At 37.5% G+C, this 24,383-nt stretch overlaps 1 protein-coding gene across 1 annotated transcript in view; it reads left to right on the top strand.

Moving 5' to 3' along the window:
* The window catches only part of SLC6A5 (solute carrier family 6 member 5), an 80,470-nt gene that overhangs the window by 46,536 nt on the left and 9,551 nt on the right, over positions 1-24,383 (top strand). Inside the window, exons 10-14 of the mRNA XM_070935341.1 lie at positions 134-237; positions 6,314-6,438; positions 10,035-10,147; positions 12,008-12,139; positions 13,122-13,221. Of these exons, the coding sequence (XP_070791442.1) occupies positions 134-237; positions 6,314-6,438; positions 10,035-10,147; positions 12,008-12,139; positions 13,122-13,221 (574 nt within the window). The remainder of the gene's footprint in view (positions 1-133; positions 238-6,313; positions 6,439-10,034; positions 10,148-12,007; positions 12,140-13,121; positions 13,222-24,383) is intronic.

Genomic DNA, 24,383 nt, shown 5'->3' with positions numbered 1-24,383 from the left:
TACATAGTACTGCCACACAACCTACATATGCATGTTTGATAGCCTTATTTATAATCACATTAACTGTTTTTATTGCTATTTCTACTTTTTTTTTTAAAAAAACCTAATTTTCTCTTTTGATCTTTTTTTTAAGGTGTGGAAAGATGCTGCTACTCAGATATTTTTCTCTTTATCTGCTGCATGGGGTGGTCTGATTACTCTGTCTTCCTATAACAAATTCCATAACAACCTATACAGGTAACTCATAAGCATTCAGCAATGTTTTCCTAATAATTAGATAAATCCAGGTACCTCTGGAACTAGGTTTGATGTCATCTTTGTTATCTGCATGTATAGCATCAATCTGACACTAGAACTTCAAAGTAAGACTACCAGACATGAGTTGCAAAATCTGGAAGACAGGATGGTACTCAAAAGCTGCATTTAGTGTTATATGCATATTTGCACTGCAGATCTGATAGCCCTGCTTCAAAAATCACGAGACTTCTGGGGTTAGTGTGTCCTATTTCCTCCTGAATGGCTGTCCTAATTATAAATAGGCTGGGTTGAAAGTAATGTAGAAAAGTGTCAAGAGTCAAGGATAGCAAGCATGAAATATAGCACAAGGATAATCTCTGTTAAAGGAAGCTTTGTAATTGAGAAATAGGTCAGGAACACTCTGAAGCAGCAAAGATAATTTGTGATTTTCACTGCTATAATTACTGCTCCATTATTTTTACGGTATCAGTAGCACAGAAATAATTCTGGTAGTTGCATTAATTCCAAATTCAGATAAAGAAAAAAGCCCCCAGTGTCATAAGAATGGAATATTTGATATAATTTAATTGGGAAGCTTGCATATAACTGAGAACAACCGTTTTAAAACTGCTGAACAGCTGATCCTCCATCCGTCTCTCTGTTCTCTTATAAATTTAAACATTTATATACTTCCCCTCCTGTTTACCCAATTTAAAACCACAAATTAAGAATAACAAGAAAATCCAATAACAGGTAATAGAGGAAAGTAGTACGTGCTCAAGACAGGAATTCCAAGGCCTGTCTGAGTAAATCATTATGATTACAACCATCATCAAATGATAGTTGATGAGGTATTATCAGGAGATAGTAGAACAGAAGACAAAGACAAAGAATTGGAAAAGATCACAAAGCATTCAGATCTGAAAATTAAAATTGTGATGGTCTCAGTGATTATCAGCACATTGGGTGTCACACCAAAAAATCCTGGATACTACTTAGAAAATCTCCATATTGACAAAATTTGCATCTGTCATTTGCAAAGACCACATATTTGCAAACCGATACATTATACATTGGGTTCTTGGGAAGAACTCAATGTATATGAAGGCTAACAGCATTTAAAGAACTGGCAGCTGTGATTTCACATTATTGTGAACTAATAATAATCAATTCGGCAATGATATGCTGTTTTGTTTTGCTGTACCAAGAAGGAAAAAGCCACCAAACTTTATTTGAATTCCTTATTGCTGTGGGGATGTGACTGCAGATGCATCCAGCATGAAATCATTTGAGATAGAATCAATGCAGCCTTAATGTATGCACAGATGTATGTTTATAATGGTGAAGGGCAAGACAAAAATAATGTATTTATTTTAATATGTTGTTAAAATGTTGACGGAATTAATTTTGTTGTCATATTTCTATTGGAGGAGTATAATTCTATGAGGAATATGGTACATATTTATTGTGTACAGACATGGTATTGGTAAATAGGTGTAGAATTCAGATATGGGGAGGAAAAAGGAAATTTTCATTTCCAATCTATTGTAAATTGATTACTGGTATGGGGGTGGGGGTTAGAGTATGATTTTATGGGAGATTTTGAAGTCCAACTTTTGTAGATAACCTGGGTTGGGACATGGATGGGAGCACTGCATCTCCCTTTGTCCTTTCAGCTAACTCAGCAGCTTTTTATAATATTAGGCATGGTATCTTACTGCACTGTCTGCAAAGATTTGGGGCAATGCTTTACAGTAGTTTTATTTTATCCTCTGCAGATATTTCAATTTGTTCTAGTGCGGGGGTCTCCAACCTTGGCAACTTTAAGACTCGTGGACTTCAACTCCCAGAATTCCTCAGCCAGCAAAGCTGGGAGTTGAAGTCCACAAGTCTTAAAGTTGCCAAGGTTGGAGACCCCTGTTCTAGTGGATAGATTGATTCAGTGGTCTCCCACTTAATAGAGTACTACAAGGGTTTGTCCTTATCCTCCCACTTTCTAACAGCTAATGAACCTGTTGGTGCAGACCATCCAGTAATTTGGGCTATGGTATCAGAAGAATGGTGATTATAATTGTCCTCTGTGGGGGAGATGCTAGTGATTTTCTGTCCTGGGACCTGGAGGCTGTGAAGGTCTGGATGGATGATAACAGATTAAACCCAAGATTAAACCTAGATAATCAGATTAAACCCAAGTAAGACAGAGCTGCCACTCATATGCCTCCTGTAATACCAGTGATGTCCTTAGATAGAGGCTACAGGTAGTCATTGACTTATGATCACAACTGAGCCCAAAATTTCGGTTACTAAGTTACTAAGACAGTTGTTTTATGACCTTTCTTGCCACAGTTGTTAAGTGAATGGCATAGTAACACTTAACAAGCCAGATTGTTAAGCGAATCTGGCTTCCCCATTGACTTTGGTTATTCAAAAGTCACAACAGTGATCACATGACCCTGGGACACTGCAGTCATCATCAATATGAACCAGTTGCCATTCTTCCGAGTTGTGATCACATGAACATGGTGATGCTGAAAAATGATCATAAATTACTTTTTCGGTGCTGTGTAACTTTGAATAGTCACTAATGAATGGTTGTAAATTGAGAACTACCTGTATCTGTTCTAGGAGTAGGTTCATGATTTGAGAATCTTATATTTTGGCCTCATGCCTCCTTCTACTTAATAGCAGATGGAGATCATGGTACAAATTTGGATGGTATGCCATTACGTGCCCTTAACTGGTGCAGGACGACCTAGTGACAGTAACTCATGTTCTCATTATCGCCCATAAGGCTAATTGCAATGTGCTGTACATGATGCTGACCTACACTGTATATTCCAGGCTCTGCACTGGTTCACTTTTTCTGAGCTAAATTTAAAGAGCCCTTTGATACTTGGTTCCTGGTTATGTGAAGGTCTACCTCCTCTAACTGCATTTAGCCCAATCTATTAGATTTTGTGGGAGGGAGCTCTGTGTTGTCCCACATTTCTGAAATGTCAGGGGAGCTCAAGTTAGAAAGTACTGCTTTTCCATAGCAATGCTGACCCAATGGAATGGTCGCCACAATGTAAAAAGGATGTTGAGACTCTAGAAAGAGTGCAGAGAAGAGAAGAAAGACGATTAGGGGACTGGAGGCTAAAACATATGAAGAAGGGTTGCAGGAACTGGGTATGTCTAGTTTAATGAAAAGAAGGACTTGGGAGACATGATAGCAGCGGTCCAATATCTCAGAGGCTGCCACAAGGAAGAGGGAGTCAAGCTATTCTCCAAAGGACCTGAGGGTAGGACAAGAAGCATCGGGTGGAAACTAATCAAGGAGAGAAGCAACTTAGAACTAGGAAGAAATTTCCTGATAGAACAATTAATCAGTGGAACAACTTGCCTCCAGAAGTTGTGAATGCTCCAACAATGGAATTTTTTAAGAAGATGTTGAATAATCATTTGTCTGAAGTGGTGCAGGGTTTCCTGCCTAAGCAGGGTGTTGGACTAGAAGACCTCCAAGGTCCCTTCCAACTCTGTTATTATATTATAATGCATTCTCCACTCAGATCAGAATAATCTTCCTGATAGCTTTTAGGAACTTATTAAAAAAAGGAACTCTTTTGAAGACCTGATAACTAACATCACCTGGGCCTTTTTCCTTCCTTCCTTCCTTCCTTCCTTCCTTCCTTCCTTCCTTCCTTCCTTCCTTCCTTCCTTCCTTCTGCTGTGTGTTGTTCTAATTTTTTTGTTGCTTTAATTGTGACATTGTAACTGTTGAGATCATGGGATTGCGGCAGGCCAAAAAATAAATCAAATAATAATAAAAAAATAAGCCCTTCTCCAAATACATGTAGCCTCAGTCAGCATGAAACTGTTGTGGACATGTAGAGGAGGAAATGCCTACTATTGTAACTGCCTTGGATAAGTGTGAACTGAACTTTTGTATGTTCAAAGAATTGGCTAAGCAACTCTTCTAAATCCCCTTACATGCTTAGCATCACACTTTGTGTGATCATTCTTAAAGCTCTCTGCAAGTTAAATGTTTTTGTTGACATCTGTCTTTTATCAGCATTAAATTACTGAAGCATGCATTTAGTGATTACGTAGACTGAATTTTCTGTTCAGTGAACTACTATGTGTGCACGATTTACCACTTTTCGGTATACAACAACAGTCTCCGGAGAAGGGCGGCATATAAATCAAATTATGCACCGCCCTGAGTCCTTCGGGAGTAGGGCGGTATAGAAATTCAATAATAAATAAATAAATAAATAAAAACAAGTTTGTTCTTGAAGCAACTTAGTAATGGGATGCTGATTAGACACTTGAATCTGGAGTTTCAGCATTCAGACCAGTGGTGGGTTGCCCCCGGTTCGCACTGGTTCTATAGAACCGGTAGTAAAACTAGTGGGAGGCTCCGCCCACTGACCCCGATGTCATCAGAATGCTTCTGCGCATGCACAGAAGCTTTTGCGTGAGCGAAGCACGTGCGTGCATGATCCCATTGCAAACCAGTAGTAAAGGTAAGTAGAACCCACCCCTGATTCAGATGTAACACCCAAAGTAGTATTTCCAATCTGGTTCCCTTTAGTTGTATTCAAACTGGATAATTTACGAAGAAGGTACAGGATGAGAAAAACTGAACTCATCATAAGAACATACTATTTTATCTCAAATGTTTTCTTCGTTATGTAGTATAACATAATTTTTCTTCCAAATCTTCACTTGAACTTTACATTTTAAATGCCTAAGTGCCTGTGGTCACTTCCATTATTTGATACGGTCCACCTAAAATTTACTATATGATGTTCTAGGCATTGTGTGGTTTTGTACTAGGGTTTGTGAAAGCTGACTTATTGTTTTTCCCTGTTTTAAAATCTAAGATTTTAAATTGAAAGTTTAAAAATGTAAGATTTATGCTGTTGCTGCTAATACTTGGATTGAAATACTTGGATTGAAATACTTGGATTGAATCACACAATGAAATCAGGAATTAGTAATTACTGTCTTAGAATTTCTGTCTTTAAAAGCATCAGTTCCGTATTGTAAAATGTCTACATTGATAAAGTGAATTAAATTATTTTTATTAGTGTAGTTTTTTTGTGGGTGGAGAGTGTTGTTTTTGGGAATGTGGGTTGCACACCATTTGCACCCACTCTGGGACTAGGACACCCTACATATTACTCATGCCCCTGTGACTTCTTGTATGGATTGTTGCAAAGCAGTATACATGAGTTGTCCTTGAAGAACTATTGGCCTTCCAGAAAGTGGTGAAGACCTGGCTTTTCCGGCAGGCCTGAGGCCGTTGATCTCGCTGTTGCAATCTTGCAATTTCCGGCCATGAATGGTGTGCATGGGCTTTTAATTGTTTTTAAAATGTTTTTATAATGTTTTAAAATAATTTTTCTATGTTCATTGTTCGCATTATTTTTGCTGTAAGCCACCCAGAGTCCCTTGGGAGTTGGGCGGCATAGAAATGCGACAAATTAAATTAAATTAAATTAAATTAAATTAAATTAAATTAAATTAAATTAAATTTGGAAGCTTTATCTGGTGACAGAATAGATAGTAGATATCACTGGTTACTTAGTGCATGTAACACCACTACTGTGTGAGCTGCATTAGCTTCCAGGCTCAAATCAAGGTATTGCTTCTCACCTTTAAATGACTTGGGACTGGCTTACTTGAAGGAGCATCTCTTTCCAGTTATATCTATTTGTTCAAACTAGTCAGGCAGGATGGGCTTGCTTAGGGTCCTGTGGGTTAAGAAATGCCAGTTTGCAGGGCACAGAAGGAGAAACTTTTCTGCTGTAGCACCCACCCTATGCATAGCCTTGCTTCTGACTCTGATTGTTATTATTATTATTATTATTTTATTTTAATATTGTTCACTGCCCAGGTTCAGTTGTTGAACGAGCAGCTATCCAAATGGAATGAATAAATAATAAATAGTATTTAGTATCATACTTGCTAAATATTGGTATGTCATTAGCGTGACATTATAATTACATACTCTGTACACATTACCTACTATATCACTATATCACGAATAAAATCTGGTAAATATACTTTCTTTTGCCCTTCGTTTCTTCAGGGACACCTTGATAGTAACTTGTACCAACAGTGCCACAAGTATATTTGCAGGCTTCGTCATCTTTTCAGTGATTGGATTCATGGCAAATGAACTTAAAGTGGATATTGAAGATGTTGCAGACCAAGGTAGGATTTTTTTTTTGTTTTTCATATAAATGTATTTTTTGAATATTGTATTATTGGGCAGTACTGATTTTGTCCTGGTTTCTTTTGTGCAAGATATCCTGCATATACCTATGGATTAGAGCAGATGAAGTACTTGGGCAAAATGGCACAAGTTGAGACACCTTGGAACCAGTGGTGGGTTGCTACCGGTTCGCACCGGATTGGACGAATCTGTAGCGGTGGCGGCGGGAGGCTCCACCCACCCGGATGTCTCTGCACATGCACAGAAGCTTCTGCGCATGAGCAGAAGTGTTGCACGTGCACGCAAGCACACGCGCACCCACGAGTGAACCGGTAGCGATGGGATTTGAAACCCACTACTGCTTGAAACATGCTATAATAATGGTTGCTGTCTAAGTCAAAGGATAACATGCCATGCCTGTCTTTGTTTTGTGTAGAAGCTAGTCAGACAAATACATTTATAGATCAGTGGGAAAAAAATATAGGAGGAAAGAAGCAAACTACTTTGGTATGGTTGCTAAGGAAACTATAAAGGTGTGTCCATGAAGTAACTACCAGTCAAGCTGCACTCAAAGCCTTACTTCCCCATTCATGTCTTGTATAGGCTGTCTTCCTGCACATATTGACAGTTTAACCATTTAGATCACCATTTAACCATTTAAGTTCACAATCTTTTCTTAAGATGAGTGATTCCTTGGACTGATTCTTTAATGCAATGGGACATAATACAATTGCTTTATTTATTCAAGTTTTTAGCTGAAAATTGTCAGTGTAGAATTAGAATTACACCATTCCAGTGTAGAATGGAACTGATTCTTCTATCTTTGCTGCCAAATCAGTCAAAATGTAATTTGAATTTTAAGGTTTGCAAATGATCTTAGTAATGTGCATACCGTACATTTGATAATGTGATTCTCAAGCTATAAATATTTGATCACTGGAATAATTGTTTTATGAGCTTGCCTATTCCTAAACCTCTTTTGGATCCCACAAAACCTTCCTGTCACTTAATAATAATTTATTTAATAGGTGCAAACACAGGGGACTTTTCATATTGAAGAGTTAGTTAAAAAATGCTGGGCTAGTCCAAGCTGAATTACTGTACATGTAAGCATTTGCTCTTTCTATGCTTCTGTAAAATATTTCAGCAGTGATAGAAGAGTGTGTGTAAAGAGATTGCAGCCATTTGCTCTGAAACCTGCAATGATCCAAGGTTCAGAAACAAGTTACTCATGAGTTCCAGGGGAAAATATGTATATACCTGCATGTCATTATACATCACATGCAAAAATTGTTCATTTTGTGAATGTATCATGTTAAATTTGCAACTCATAATTCTTTATTGAATACAGGTTCAACCTTTTGGCTTGCCTGATTTGCACTGAGTGAAGAGGAATTATCTTCGGCTGTGTATAAATTATATAGTTAATGTATATATAAGTATAAATAATGTTAAAAGATCTTGTGGGGCTGCATTACTAGCTGCCCAGGGCAGCATGAGGCCCATAGGCCACTGCTTGGCTATGTCTGATTTAATACAAATATGTAATATTCATTTTGGACAACCATTCAATCCAGATTCTTCAGTTTCTAAGAGTTGTATTTTATGTGAAGAAATGTGGATGCCTCTTTCAGAACTGACCTATCTAAACAAATCTACTTGATCAGTTATTAAACAGTGCCATTAAATGCTAAATAAAACCATAAAATGGTTAATACAGGTAATGAGTAAGTTTAGGTTAAGTGCCATTTTGCTTATCAGGAAGTATGACTCCATTAAATTCAATGGTTCTTTCTTTTAAACTGGCATGCGCAAGAGTGCAAAGCAGCATGTATATTTTAGTTCCTTCCCAATGACTCTTCTCTAGTTTGCTGTATGAGAAATGTTTATAAGTTGTTTCAAAATCTCTAGGACTTCAAGTAAGATATAAAAACTCAAGAGCATTTTGGTGATTGTGAAAGTTTTAGATTCAGTTTCCAAAATGGACTTTCAGTGCTGTTTAAGTGCTTCAGAATCCAGACAACTGCAAAGCTGTAATGATGCAAAAGTTGCATATTAATGCTTAAAACTTCAAAACAACTTGATAAAGGTAGGCTTTTGATTCAAAACCGAAGCACAATAGAATTTGCTAAAGGATAAAAACTCTAGAACAGAACTAAAATGTTTGCATTCATGTGATTCAGAAGCTCAGAGGGCGAAAGCAGACATATAGCAACCTTTTCTTAAGGCCCAATGTTCTTCTCTAGTAGGACTATATAAGTGCTTTGAAATGCCAAATGACCAAATTTGGTGGATATTTGAATAATATGGCTCTCCCAAAAGGAAAATGCCAGTTATTCCACTACTAGAAGGTACTTTTGAATTATTGCTTGAATTGTGAGTTGATTTTGTAAAGGGTCAATGTTTGTCTTTTCCCAGACAGGTATCGAAGTCCAACAACTCCCCTTATCTATATCTAGCTCTCCATGATCATAACCTCCATCTCTCCATGAAATTAATTTAAAGGAACCCAATCAAAAGAGATTTGCAGTTTCATTTCCCGCAATTAGGTTTTCCCACAGTATGATGAATTCGAGAAACTCATTATTTTGATTCCTTAATTTAATTTCCAAACGTGCAGGAAACTACTGCAAGCAGCATTTTTATCTGTAGTAGTCAAGAAAAAAAAATCTTTAATCAAGAGATGAAAGAGCATGTTCATGAATATATAACATCCCCTAAGCCTTCTTGCCAAGAAAAACTCCCAGTTAACAGCAGGCTTTAAAGTCAGCCTCTTGCATTGCCTCACACCAGTAATAATAAAAAAGTCTTCAAGCAGTATTTTATGTTTGACAAGAGTTTTCCAACATTTTTGGGAAATATATAATGGTTGTGAAATTAACTCTTGCTTTGCTAAAATAAACGGGCAGTGGTGTATTACAGAGTAGCTGAGGAAAGGGAAATCTGTTGCCTACCAGATGGTTTGGGTTTAAATACCCAATGCAGTAGCTTTGCCAAACCAACCATTGTTCAGGTTTGTAATAAAAATATTGGGATGGCACCAGTTTCTCCAACAGATGATGCATGGTCCATAAAAATGATGGAGGGAATTCGTGTATAGTAAATGAAACAAGTGGGAGCCCAATTAAGAAGACAAATATTTTAAAGAGGAGTTGTGTTTCTATGTTGCAGTTTGGCATCAATAAAATAAGATAAAATAGGGTGTACTCTGAAGAGTCACAAACATTTCTCGAAATATTTCACTATATCACATTCTCTTTCACAGTCGGGGCATATTTGTACTTAATAGGTACAGTTACAGTATATAGCAAATTCCCTGCTGTTCTAATAATGATCTTTGCCATCCCCTTTCTGTGAAAAGCTAGATTTTTCTGGAGATTGCTTGTGCTCAAAATGTATGATTGGAATGCTACATCCTGTGACCCTATAATGCACTATACAATTGGAAAGTGGGAAACTGACTTCTAAATGCTGTCATCTTAAATTGAAATGGATTTTTTTTATTTAGTATGACCCTCCCCACCCACTCAATTCAAAGGATGCTTCTTATTTAAGATATCAATATGATTTCTGTCTATTTTGTTTTGGATTCTAGGTCCTGGCATTGCATTTGTGGTATATCCTGAAGCCTTAACTAGGCTTCCACTTTCTCCATTTTGGGCTATAATCTTCTTCTTGATGCTTCTTACACTTGGATTGGACACAATGGTAGATAAATCTTTTTTTATGTGACTTCCTGTTTGTTCATTAAAAGCTCAGAGTGTAAACAGTACACTGAATTAATATTTTAATTTAAGTAGTTGCAGGCTGGGATCCAGCACAGATTTTCTGATAAATTTAGCATACAACAGATGATGCTGTACATGTTTCTTAGAAGTAAGTGACACTGAATTCATTTATACAGGGTTAGAACCAACATTTATTTTGAGATTATTATAATTGCCTTTGGTTTACAAATAACTAATGGCTTGGAACTAGGGCATTACCTTGTCCCAAGAATTTTTACCCGTCCAATTAGACCAAATAGGATGGCCATGCTGCAGATCCTGTCAGCCAAAGAATGTTGGCTCACAGGGACTAGAATACAATTTTTTTCTGCAGCAGGCCCTGCTCTCTGGAACATCCTCCCTTTGGAGATTAAAATGGCCCCAAACCTGTTAGCCTTCCATAAAGCTTTAAAGACATTGCTATGCTTCTGAGCCTAAGGCGCTACATGCACCAAAGGACTGCCTCCTGGCTATATTATTATTTATTTTTATTTTATTTTATTAGATTTATATACCGCCCTACTGCCGAAGGACTCAGAGTGGTGAACAGCCAAAAAGATGAAACACACAGATTATAAAATTTAAAACAGTATAAAAACGTATTAAACAATTTGGCCCGAGACAAATTAAAACATCCCCATATTTAGAAATAGATTTAAAATTACTCATATACCGTTTAAAAGGGAAAGTTAGGCCAGGCCAGCCTGTTGGAATAAAAAGGTCTTGAGGGCGCGGCGGAAGGTGCGTAAATCCAGGATCCTCCGTATCTCCAAGGAGACCTCATTCCAGATAACAGGTGCACCCACAGAGAAGGCGAGAAGGCTCTTCCCCTGGGGGCCGCCAGCCGACATTGTTTGGCCGACGGCACCCTGAGGAGCCCCTCTCTGTGAGAGCATACCGGCTGGTGAGAGGCTATTGGTGGCAGCAGGCAGTCCTGTATTGTTAACAGGCCAGATGTTTTACTTTATATGAACTCAAATTAGAAGTTTTATTTTTTTAGTGTTTTAATGGTTTTAATGTTTTAAAATGTTTTAAGATTTTAATATATGTATAATATACATTTCTGAATTGCGAGCCTCCCATAGTCATTTGCTGAGAAGGTGGCTATTGAAATCAAATAAATGAATAAAAAATAAACTAATAGTCTCTAGAGACTAATTATCAGATTACAGCCAGTTGCTAAACTGATATATAAAAAGAGGGTCAATGAACATTAATCAGAACTGTATGGAGCATATAACTCACATGCTTCGAACTGAAGGAAATCCAAATAAGGACTGAAGCAAAATGGAAGAACGAGAGGGCTTAAAAAGTATTTAGATCAACTTGCTGAATGGGGAGAATAGGAAGCTATATAGACACCTGTATTATTGTTCTAAAAGGGCTGAAGCCATAAACATAGAGAATGACAAGAGACCAAGAAGCATCAATGTGGTGAAATTGGATAGCTAATGCTTAAGATGAAAACTGCTTCCGTAAATCATTTGAATGATCCATGATTTTCTCATCTTTTCTTTTTAATTTTAACTTTCCACTGTAACAAATGATTGGCACTATATTAATAACATTTTCCTTTAAAAATATTTAATTTTGTCATGAATATAATTTATGTTTTAAATATAATATATATTATATTTATTTATATTCAAAATTTTAATCTGTGAAATATTAAATGGACAAAGCAGAAACATAGTGAGAGAAGGGATTTCCCTTCAAGTATGATGTTCAAACTAACAAGAAATCGGCTGTTTTACTCACTGATTGCTACTGATTTTTTTCTCTCTCTTTTTTGGCATTTCAGTTTGCCACTATTGAAACCATAGTGACATCTGTTTCAGATGAATTTCCAAAGTATTTACGAACCCACAAGCCACTGTTCACTCTTGGATGCTGCATTTCCTTTTTCATCATGGGTTTTCCTATGATCACTCAGGTAAACATATCCATTCTGTGCTGTTTAACCAGATCTGACAATTAGAAAAACCAGCTCTAAGAGTAGATTAACGCCAGAGGAAGTGCAGTTTGAAGGGAAGTTTCACTGATCATGAAAATGTATGACCATTCTGAAGGCCCTGATAAGCATATACAGGTAGTCCTCGGCTTACGAACACAACTGACCCCAAAAATTTAAGTTGCAAAGCGAGACTAGTGTTAAGTGAGTTTTGCCCCATTTTACAATCTTCCTTGTCATAGTTGTTAAAAGAATCAGTGCAGCTGTTAAGTTAGTAACACAGTGGTTAAGTGAATCTGGCTTCCCCTTGACTTTACTTGTTAGAAAGTAGCAAAAGTTGATCACGTGACCCCGGGGGGCACTGCAGCCATCATAAATATGAATCAGTTGCAAAATGTCTGAATTTTGATCATGTAACCATGGAGATGCTGCAATAGTCATAACTGTGAAAATAAGTCATTTTTTCCAATGCCGTTGTAACTTCGAATGGTCAGTAAACAAACTCTTGTAAGTCGACGATTACCTGTAGACATTTCTAAAGATGTAATTTACCATTAGTGGAAGGAATGAGTAAGGACTGGAGCACAGCCACACAGATAAAATTTATAGATCTGTTTTTTTTCACATTCTTCAATTATCTCAAAGTGGTGGCACAGCTAATTCCCTCTTCTCTTTACTTCTAGTGTATCTAGGAGTTTCAAACAACTAAGCTCTTCCACCGTATAAAAAACTAACTTGATATTCATTTCATTTTGGCCACTCCTCCCCCCATTTTGTTGTAAAGGCATATCAAAAATAGACATTCTTGAAAAAATCTATATTTATGGTTCATAGAGTATTTTCATAGTGAGATGGGGCTTGGTGACAAAATAGCAGTAATTATACTTTTTTCTTACTGCAATTATTAGCTGGGTTCCTGCTGACTGCGACATTTCTATTAATAACTATTTGTTTTTAATTTTAGGGTGGGATGTACATGTTGCAGCTTGTGGACACCTATGCAGCATCTTATTCTCTTGTTATAATAGCCATCTTTGAACTTGTTGGCATTTCGTACATTTATGGTAAGAAATGGATATGTTAACCTTAGGTTATACAAATAGTTTCTACATGTAAAAATGGGATATTGATAAGTAACAGATAATTCCACAAATACAAGTTTTAAAATGTTTTTTGTTTAACATTTCAAAATATACATCTAAAAATATCTAACCAAATATTTTCGGAAATTCCATCAAGTGCAATATTTAGTACTGTTAAAATTATATTAAAACTGATTAAGTTAGTAAATAGATAGCAAGTTTTTATCATTAATATGAATATGACTTAGTAAGACATATAAAAGTAATAATGAAGCATATAATCTACAGTAATTGATACAGCCCTCAAATAAGTACGTAGGCATGCAGCAGTCAAGATTAGGGTTCTAAAAATGATTACAAACTAATGTATTTTGTTATGATTTTTCAAGGCCAATCCACATAAATATTTCAACTGGAATATATGACTGGAGAATGATGACATATTTGAACTTAATTACACAGATGCATTTATAGGAAATACAAAATTGTAACAACAGAATTATGACCAGTACAATATGTAATTGCTATCTCCAAATGGAAGGACTTGTTCCATCAATGGAAGACTTTATGATACTGCCAGTGGAGATGAGAATGTTATTGATTCCTCATCCTTCTTATGCTGCCATCTCTTACAAAGAATGACCCAAGCTTTACTCACAGAAAATATTAATTATTGTACATTGGAAGAATGTTCATAACTGTCTTTTCTCTAGGATATGAGTGTGTACTGGATGTGGTTTTATCCACATTTGTGTGTTCTTTGGAATCCCAAGAATGGTGATGGTCAAATTTGGTGGAAATTTCTGATTTTGGCTGACAGAATTTTTCTAGTAAACTATGGTTGATAGTTCAATAGGCTTTTCAAGAGAAAATTCAGCCCCCTCCTTAAAAAGCTTGGATAATTCAAATCTGCCCTTTGGATGATGTCACTATTCCCCTCCTTCCCATTGTGTAACTGCAAATATTGCCTTTTTAAAAAAGTATTGCCTGTGGCAATATGGTCTATCCATGCTCTTGCAGGTACCTTAAGACAATTAAGACCTTTCTTTTTGCAATTAAGTATGAATTGACCATACATCTGTTTTGGAAAGCAGAGTTTCTGAATATAGACAGGCATGTGTGGTAACGACTATACCTAAGCTAAAAGTCAAATTTATTTAATTTGGTTGGACTATCGTAGAACAGGCTGTTACTGAGAACTGTAGCATGTTTATGACTTTAAAAGTGAAGTGTGATTTCCATATATATGATATTTGCATAAATATCATTATTCTGCTGTGATGATCCTCCTCTGTATATTTTGTTTGCCTATTTTCCATAATGCCATAAGATGTTCTAGGTCATCCGGTGTGACTAAATCTCCTTTTATAGAAAAAGCAATTTTCTATCTACCGGTTACAACAGCATCCTCTTCTCCTGAAGAGGCTGATGGTGTTTAGTAACACTGCTTTGTTACCAAAGGTCAATAGGGATGTCAATAAAGAGTGTTGTTATTAATGTCCTGTTGCCATCCTTCAATGTTAAGGAGATTTCTAATTGGTGCATGCAGATCTGGGCTTTCTAAAGGAGGCTTTTAGCTATAATTTAGAACCTGGCACATTCATGGAATTTCATTTTTATAAAAAGAACTGCAAGGGTGATGTCATAATAGCCAAACAGAACAAAGGAATATTTTGTTCTTTGATACTAGCTATTGTTACCTGATAGTATACTGCCATTAAATTGGAAGATTCTAAAAGTTATTACATCTATCTTCCATGCTGACAGTTTTATTTTTACTTTTAAAAACAAGTGCTAATGTGAAATATATAGCAGACTATTTTTTTTTTCATCTTTGATCCCAAGAACACTTTGTTATAAAAACATTCTTTACTATATTGGCCCACCTTTTGCCATTATAGGAGATGATGAATGAATGAGGTACTTTTCCCTAAACAGAAGTGAGAAGGCCCTTATTTAAATAGTTAGAGTTTTCTTTGTTACATCTATGCAACCCAAAAATCATGATGGTTTGAAAGATTCCAGACTTTACCAGAAGGAATGAGAAATCTGTCTAAATAAGCCTATATCACTTGTGAGAAGATTTCACCTTCTACAAAATTGCCAATACTGTAGATTAGCCCAAAAATAACTATTCACAAGACCTTTCAAAGCCAAATGATGCTCATACCCTGTTTCCATGGGAACCAAAGGAAGACATATGTATCTTCAGTCAAGAGAAGGATTTATAAATAAATAAACTGCAGACACATCTCGGATTCTGAAGTTGGAAATATTCCTACTGGGATTATATTGTGTATAGATTTGAAGCAAAGCGCTTTCTCCATCCTCATGTAGCTTTGAAGTATAGCAATATTTTGAAACACTGCTCCAGATGTTGTTTATAAAATGGGTGATTGAGACATACTGCTGTATGCCTCAAGAAGGAAACATTTAAATGACAGGCAGATCTCTTTACATCTTCTAAATTGAATGATTATAAATGAATTGAATACTCATTAGAAATATTGTACGACATTTCAACTTTAGGACCTCCTTGTAAAATTTGTATGTGCTACTTTATTGTAATAGAAACACATTCCAGACTTACTTGGAAGAAGAAAGCTCTCTCATAAAAGAGTATCCTTACAAGTTATGTTCGTCCTTAGAGTGGATAAAAACTGGATTTTCTTCTTTCTTCTTGTACAGAATCTCAAGTAGTTACTCTTTGCTTCTCTTATCCCCAGGCACTGCCCTATGATTATTGGGAGTATGTTATCTATGGGAAAAGTGATTTACTTGTATGTTAAACTGATACATCAAACCTAAAATATAGGAAAGAGTTAAATGGTCAGGAACACCTTATTTTTCTCTCTTTCGCTGAGAAATTATCAGGCTCTGTGCAACACTATTTCAAGATTCGCAAAGAAATAGAGATACAGAAATTGAGATATAGAAATTGAGAAATATCAGCATAATTCCACACCCTCAAAATTTTTCTAGTTCAGTCTTTATCCTCTGTCTTTTTCTCAATTTTTTAATTGTCCCTTTAATCTAAAGAGTATACATTTCTTTTGCTTTGATACCCTTTTCAAACATTACTTTTCACTTATTCCGTCTGACCCTCTCATACAGATTCAGTTAGATAGAAAGTTTGTAATGTTCTATTTGATCTTTCCTCTTTCCCTTTCCTTGATTATCTTTATGACTTGGAATATAAAAAGTTGCTTTAGCAGTCTCAACTTGTGGCAACCTCCAAAGCTAACTAGGTTAAGAACATAAGAACATGGGTTCATCTTGCTCACAGACTGTTCTTATAGTGGCCAAACAATTGCACAAGGAGCCCCCCCTAATCTTCCAGCAGATGGCCTTTAGAGATACTCACACTGACATCAAGCCTAATAGCCAATAATCTCAGTGATTTCCATGAATTGATCCAACCTTTAAAAGTCGGAGTTACATTGACCCTCTTCCATTTCTCCCCTTCAGAGGCTGTGTGCAGAGACAAGTTGCATATTTTAGTTAGAAAGTTTATGGACTTGGTTTTTAACCAGCATGAATAGATGCTGTCAACATTACATGTTGATGTTCAGTCTAGCACTTCTTTTCTTGTTCCCATTATAATATAGCTCAGTTCATCTGATGCTCTTCCTGAGAATCTCACCCAATTTTGCTCCCAGGAAGGCAAAAGCGAAGCATTCATTCAGCTTCTTTGCAATTTCCTTAGCACACTTGATTCCTTCATTGTTCAAGGCATGGGTCCCCAGCCCCTGGGCTGTGGACAGGTACTGAGCCGTGGCTCGTTGGGAACTGGGCTGCGCAAGTGGTTGAATGCACAAAACCATTCCCTCCTCCACCACTGCCACCAAGCACTGCCACCACTATTGTCGGTCTGCAGAGCCGGAATGGTTGGAAACCACAGGTTCAAGGGACCAGTGGTTCCCCTGGCTGGTTTCCTGTTTGTAATATATTTGAAGAATTTTTTGTTATGTGTTTCCACAGCTTTGGCATCATGCCTATCAAATTTTCTTTTTGCCTCCCTCGTTGTCTCTTTGCATTTCTTCAGCCAGACTTAATGTTGTTTCTCGTTTTCTTGATTAAGACAGGACTTCCACTTTCAATCAATACTTTCTTTGGCACCCATAGCCTCCTTTACTAGGTCAACGAACCATGCAGACCTTTTCTTGGACTTTGGGGCATTTTCCTAATTTTAGGAATAATCTGTGCCTTTGTTTCTCCCTTACTGTAGTTTTAAACAACTATCAAGCTTTCTGGGGGATACCTGCTCTTTTGATCTTTTTTCCTGAGTTTCTTTTTTCATTAGTCTTCTTAATTTTGAGATGTTCATATTTCTTTTTTTAAAGATATATTTTTATTGTTTACATATGAATATATTGAATACAGTGTAATTGTCCTGGCATTCCACTTACCATAAAAGAAAAGTAAAAAACGGAATAACATATAAAGGTAAAGGTTCGCCTCGCACATATGTGCTAGTCGTTCCCGACTCTAGAGGGTGGTGCTCATCTCCGTTTCAAAGCCAAAGAGCCAGCGCTGTCTGAAGATGTCTCTGTGGTCATGTGGCCGGCATGACTAAATGCCAAAGGTGCACAGAATGCTGTTACCTTCCCACCAAAGGTGGTCCCTATTTTTCTACTTGCATTTTTTACATGCTTTCGAACTGCTAGGTTGGCAGAAGCTGGGACAAGTAACGGGAGCTCACCCCGTTAGGCAGCACTAGGGATTCGAACCGCTGAACTGCCGATCTTTTGATCGACAAGTTGAGCATCTTAGCCACTGGGCCACTGCATCCCTAGAATAACATATACAGTATTTTAAACAGTGCTAGTGTTGTACAATAGTTTCTGACCATCATATTCTAGTATGTCAACTTATCTATCATTCTAATACTTACATTCTTATATCGATATTAAAAATAATATCTCTTTCCATGTCCACCTAACCTGATTCTTTCACATTCCAACTTCTACCTCGTGTTTCTAACCATTGATAGGATCTATTCCATGTTGAATGGTATTCTGTATCTCCTTCATCTTTTATTTTTAGTGTTAGTCTGTCCATTTCCACACAGTCTAGTATCTTCCTTATTGCCTCATCCTCCAAAGGGGTATTTTCATTCTTCCACTGCTGCGCATATACAATTCTTGCTACAGTCAAGATATGTAATATTAGATATAAATGTTCATATTTCTGAAGTCAAATATGAATGTATTGGATTTGCTAACTAGGCTATGGCTTTTTTCAATGTTCAGTTTTATAGCATTACGGTAACTATACCAAATTCGTTCAACTACATATCACTCATGAAATCCTGAGCACTACTTCAGGTAGGTAGGTTCAGCATTGCCCCTTCCTTTAGGTCAGTTCCATGACTATCTGCTCTAGCAGACAGTCATTTATAGTATCTAAGAATTTTTCCTTGATCATAGCTTGAAGGCACATTCATCCCTTTGGGGATGTGAAGATCATTTGATTCAATGCTCTCTTTTACATACAAGGCCATGCCTCTTCCATAGGGTGTGCCAGTCATGGAATTCAATTTTTTTTTACTATGGACGTGGCTTGGTGGGCATGGTGAGGTATGGCTTGGTGGGCATGGCTTGGTGGGCGTGGCAGGGTGGGCGTGGCAGGGGAAGGATACTGCAAAGTCTCCATTCCCACTCCACTCCAGGGGAAGGATACTGCAAAATCCTCATTCTCTCCCCACTCCTGGGGGAAGGATATTGCAAAATCTCCATTCCCACCCCACTCTGGGGCTAGCCAGAGGTGGTATTTGTTGGTTCTCCGAACTACTCAAAATTCCGCTGCCGGTTCTCCAGAACCTGTCAGAACCTGCTGAATAGCATCCCTGGGGTATTCCCTGTGTTTCCTATAGAGTTTGGGAACAATCAGAAACAACCATATTCCTTGTAATTTGACTACCACGTTTCAGTTATACCCACTACATCTATAATGTCTTATAAAACCAGTTTACCATTATGTTTCTTAATTAGGACTGTAGGAAGTTTGGGATTAAATAACTTTTCAGTTTTGGATATGGTCTCTTGACTGACCATCCACGTCCTTGTAGTATCTAATGCAGAAAAACATACTTGTATGTGGTGCCTCCCATAGTGCTTATAATCACTCAGCCATTTGGGGTTTTGTTGTTAGATTAGTATTTGGGAGATTAAGGTTCAACCTTATGCTCAGCTATTGGAAGATTCTGGGATATCCTGAACAAGCTCTGCTTACTCTCTGTGTTGTGGAGAAAAACTAGGAGAAGAGTGTGTGTTATGTATACTACCTTAAATTCCTTGATGAAAAACAGGATACAATATTTTTTTTTAAATTTAATTTATATGCCGCCCTTCTCCGGAGACTCAGGGCGGCTTACAATGCGTTAAGCAATAGCCTTCATACTTTTGTATATTTTTATACAAAGTCAGGTTATTGCCCCCATAATCTGGGTCCTCATTTTACCTACCTTAGAAAGGATGGAAGGCTGAGTCAATCTTGAGCCTGGTGAGATTTGAACTTGCAGTAATTGCAGGCAGCTGATGTTAATAACTGTTAATAACAGTGCTTTAGTCTGCCGCGCCACCAGGCTCTGTTGCCCACCAGATTATAAAGATTATAATAATTTAATAATAAAATTATTAAGCATGTATTCCTTTGTTTGAAGAAATATCCTTCTGGGTTCAGTTCTAAGTGGGGAAAAAGACACTGGAAACATGGAGACTGTTTGGGAAGATGGTTTAAAGATGGAGAGGATCACATGGCTTGAGTTCCTGAGCAGAAAAGGGAAGAGATGCTGGGAGTGCCTTGGTTTTATGCCCTCTATTGGGCCCTACCTTAGAGTTTCCTGTTCCTGTACAAGAAATGTATCCCATTGGCTGTCAGACTCCCAGGGGGTGGGGGGTCTTAGTTAACTTTGTAGGTTTGCTGGGTGATGTAATCTTCCCAGGTACCATGTGGTGAGTTTCTGTTGCTAGATGGGTAGAGGACTAATCCTATCTTTGTTATGTAGAATGGACTGGGTCAGGCCTTAATGGCCATTAACAAAGGTGGGGGGGGGGGCTGAGTTTCTGCCTCCCTTTTTGGGGAAATATTCTGCCCTTTTAATATTTCCTAAAATATTTCATTTTCTAGGAGAGGAGTGGGTGCTAACTTCCTACATCTTTTAGGGGTATTGATTTGTATTTTAATTGTGAACATAAGAGTATTGGTGTCTTTGATTAAGGAGTAATATTTTCTGACATAAAGCCCTTTGGATATTTTAGATTACATTATAATGCTATTTTAATTTCTAGCCAGTTAGAACAATGCTGTCTTGAAATTATGGAACTTAAAGTTCAATATATCTGAAGGGAAATCCTATTTAATTCTTTAGTTGCTTCTGGGAAGCCCCATATGGCAGAAAATAATACTTCTTGTTGTTAGTTTTTTCAGTTTGGTTCATGAAAAAACTTGTACAACAATGGCTAAACAGTTCATTACAATAAAATTTGTTTACAATTTAATAGAAGGCAGCGCATTGAAACAGATAAAGCTTTAAAAAAATGTGTTTTGAGTTATTCTCCATAACTAACAAAACTTTTATGCTATTCTGGTTTTGACCACAGAGTGGCAGAAGTACACAAATTCTACCTGACAGAATAGGGTTATTCTTAACAGAGGTACAGATGATATCAAATGAAATGTCAGTTGTTATGATCACACGGGCTCTTATTATCCCTTCATGCTCGTTGTTCTCAACAACTGATTGATTTGCTGATTTATAAAACAAAGCTTCTGGAACAAGTCCACCTAAGGGGACAAGCAAAATGTAAGGATAAAAATGTAGAAATTCAGTGTTGAAAAAAAAAAATCAAAAAATCATGTAGTACGGCACAAGTGAATTTAAACAATAATGCATATTAATGCAAAACTCACAGAACCGAGTTACATAACATCAATCTGCATGTTGTACTAGTTTTTAAGGAATCTTAAAAGGGATTTGAGTGAAGCACCCTTAATTCTATGTACCCATGTTTTTTTTTGTTGTTGTTGTTCATCCCCATTCTAAAAGTTTATGTTGGTTTCTAAAATAAATATCTGCAATTTCACTTTAACTGAAGGTGAAATTGGGAAGAATGACTGCATCACAGCTTGCAGTCGCCTTTAAAACCTCTGTCGCTTCTCTGAAACATCAATCATTTTTCTCAATAATATGTAATATTATGTTGATAGCAGTAAACAAAATGATAGTGAAGAAGGGTGAGATAGCAACTATTCTGATACATAGTCCAGTGTAAAGCATTATAAATATACTGACACCCACATGACTTTCTCCACATCGCTGGTCTTGCCGTATCTCCCTAAACGTCTGTTTGCAGGTGTGCAAAATCTAAATCCAAATAAGATGGAGGTTGTCATTGTAGAGGTTATGATCTGAAAGATGAGATGAAATCTACTGCATTGCCCCCCAAACGATATAGTCTGAGAGTGCCTTTGGATCCAGGCATAGTTTACATCAGCTCTACCTTGTAGAGAACTAATCTCAGAAAAGAGTTGTATAGGATGAAAATGATAATAGCAGTAATAGCAACAATGATAACATTGTACTCCCATTTTGGTATTTTCTCAGTCAGGGTTGAAAGTACAGGTAGTCCTTGAGTTATGACCACAACTGAGCCCAAAATTTATATTGCTAAGTGAAACACTTGTTAAGTGATTTTGCCTGATTTTACGACTTTTCTTGCCAAAGCTGTTGAGTGAGTCACTGCTTTTGTTAAGTTAATAACAGGGTTGTTAAGTGAATCTGGTTTCCCCATTGACTTTGCTTGTCAGAAGGTCTCAGAAGCTGATCACATGACCCCGGGACACTGCAACCGTCATAAATATGAACCAGTTGCCAAGCATCTGAATGCTGATCATGTGACCATAGGGATGCTGCAACGGTTGTGTGAAAAATGGTCATAAGTCACTTCAGAGCCACTAAATGGTCGCTAAATGAAGTGTTTTAAGTCGAGGACTACCTGTATTGCTGGTAGGTCCTATGCTACAAAGTTTATTTTTTTTAACTCCTCACTCTGCTCAATTGAACAGGATTTGATTTTACAGTGATTCTCTTTTCAGTAGCACATTAACAAAATTCCAAAGTGATATCCTCCAGACTAACCCCTTGTAAAAGCATCTCAGTTCTTGGCAAATGCCATTTACACCTTTGTTCTAATTTGTTTTGGATTTTGTCTCTTTCTCTTTTTCCCCACATACTTCTTTCAATTTGATATGCTGTACATTTTAACATAGAGAATGAACTTCTTTAACATTTAGGTAACACCTTTCTTTGAGCATTTAAAACAAATGGGCATATTGTGATTGTATCTGGCAAGGGTTTTTATGATAAATTTCATTTCTCTTCAGTTTTTAAATTAGGTTTTTAAATTAGAAAAGTCAGGAAGCAAGGGAAAGGAATCAGTTTTTCTTTAAAGTTTTATTGGATTTTTATTTTTAAAAATACATCAATATCAATTCATGAACAGTGTGGCTTCTGGGTATAATTCATTTTTATAAAACAGCAATGATAATAATAATAGTTGTTACATAGGACTTCCAGGGTGACATCATGGTGGTGCGGCATGGAGGAACAGTGCTCGTTCTTTGCTGGATTTTTCACGTTGGGAAGCCAGATAAAGACGAAGTTGGACTGGTCTGGATTGGTGACTCTCCATTGCGTATGCCAGATCAGCCCCCTGCAAGATCTCATCTTTCGAGGAGCGCTCCCTTAAGTGGCACTGGAAACTTTGGCGGGCTCCTCGAGAGACGAGAGCTTGCAGGGGGCTGATCTGGCGTCCGCAATGGAGAGCAAAATCCAGCTGCTCCCTGGACCAGTCACCATTTACTGCTCCAAATCCCAAGCATCAGGAGATGAGGGCTGCCTTGTGCCGCAAATATACCAAGGCGGAATCCTGATGCCGCTCTTACAGCGGAGAGAAAAAGCCAGATTTTGCTCTCCATTGCAGATACCAGATCGCCCCCCTGCAAGCTCTCCTCTCTCAAGCAGCCCAACCAAAGTTTCCAGCCCCGCTTCAGGGAGCGCTCCTCGAGAGACAAGAGTTTGCAGGGGGCCGATCTGGCATCCGGATTAGAGAGCAAAATCCAGCTGCTCTCCGGATCAGACGCCATTTACCACTCTGAGTCCCAGGCAGCAGGAGAGGAGGGCTGCCTTGCACCACTGGCTGGCACAAATATACCAAGGCAGAATGCTGTTGCCATACAAATGAAAGTAGTGCTTCACTCTCACAGCTTCCAGCCATTGCAAACGCCGCTTCTTCCCGCTTCTGCTGCCCCTTCCCCCACCGCCACAACAGCACCATTCATTCCGGATGGCAAGGGCTGCACTCATTTTTCTGTATTGCACCACCTGCAAAACCCCTGTGAAAGGGTTGTTTGACCCCCAACCACTGAGCTAAGGTAAGCAAGCTGGAGGGGGAAAAGTTTTTCCCTTCTTCATGGCTCTGGCGATCCCAGCTGAGTTGCCTGATTAGCAGATCGTCAGAGCTTGGATCGCCAGAGCCATTTAAGGCTCGTCAGAGCCTTTCAGGCTGGTCTGCCTGGTTACAGGAGAACGACACCCGGCGTATAAGACGACCCCCGACTTTTGAGAAGATTTTCATGTGTTAAAAAGTCGTCTTATACACCGGAAAATACGGTACCACATTTGGTGCTATTTCTGAAAATGGTGTTAAATACCTTGTCATTAGCAGGGTTACTTTTTATATAAGCATTAGCACACTGAGCTTGGACATTTTATTTTTTAATTCATTAGAAGAAAGAGTGAATAGATGGACTTCTGGCATAATTATATGCCAAAAGCTATATAAACAGTAAAACTTTAATGGGCTGTTGGAGGGACGATGTCTATTGAATTTGAATATTGGTTAAATCTGAATTTACATCGTTTGCATAATTACATAACGGCTGTAAATGCACCATTTGCAGTAAAATCTTGATTTAATCCACAAATTCTGTAATTAATTAACAGACAGTATCTATGAAATATCAGCAAAATCTGAACAACAAAAAAAGTATATTGTATCCAGGGTCCCCTAAACAGGTTTGTGAAGATTTATTGTACTTGCAACAATCCAGGTTGTTAGAAAAGACAACTAAAATAATTT

Source organism: Pituophis catenifer, unplaced genomic scaffold, assembly GCF_029215685.1.
Source record: "Pituophis catenifer annectens isolate HBS135680 unplaced genomic scaffold, rPitCat1.0.hap2 SCAF_1, whole genome shotgun sequence".
Classification (NCBI taxonomy): Eukaryota; Metazoa; Chordata; class Lepidosauria; order Squamata; family Colubridae; genus Pituophis; species Pituophis catenifer.
Note: the sequence above shows the minus strand (reverse complement) of the source record. Positions and strands in the feature narration are given on the sequence as shown.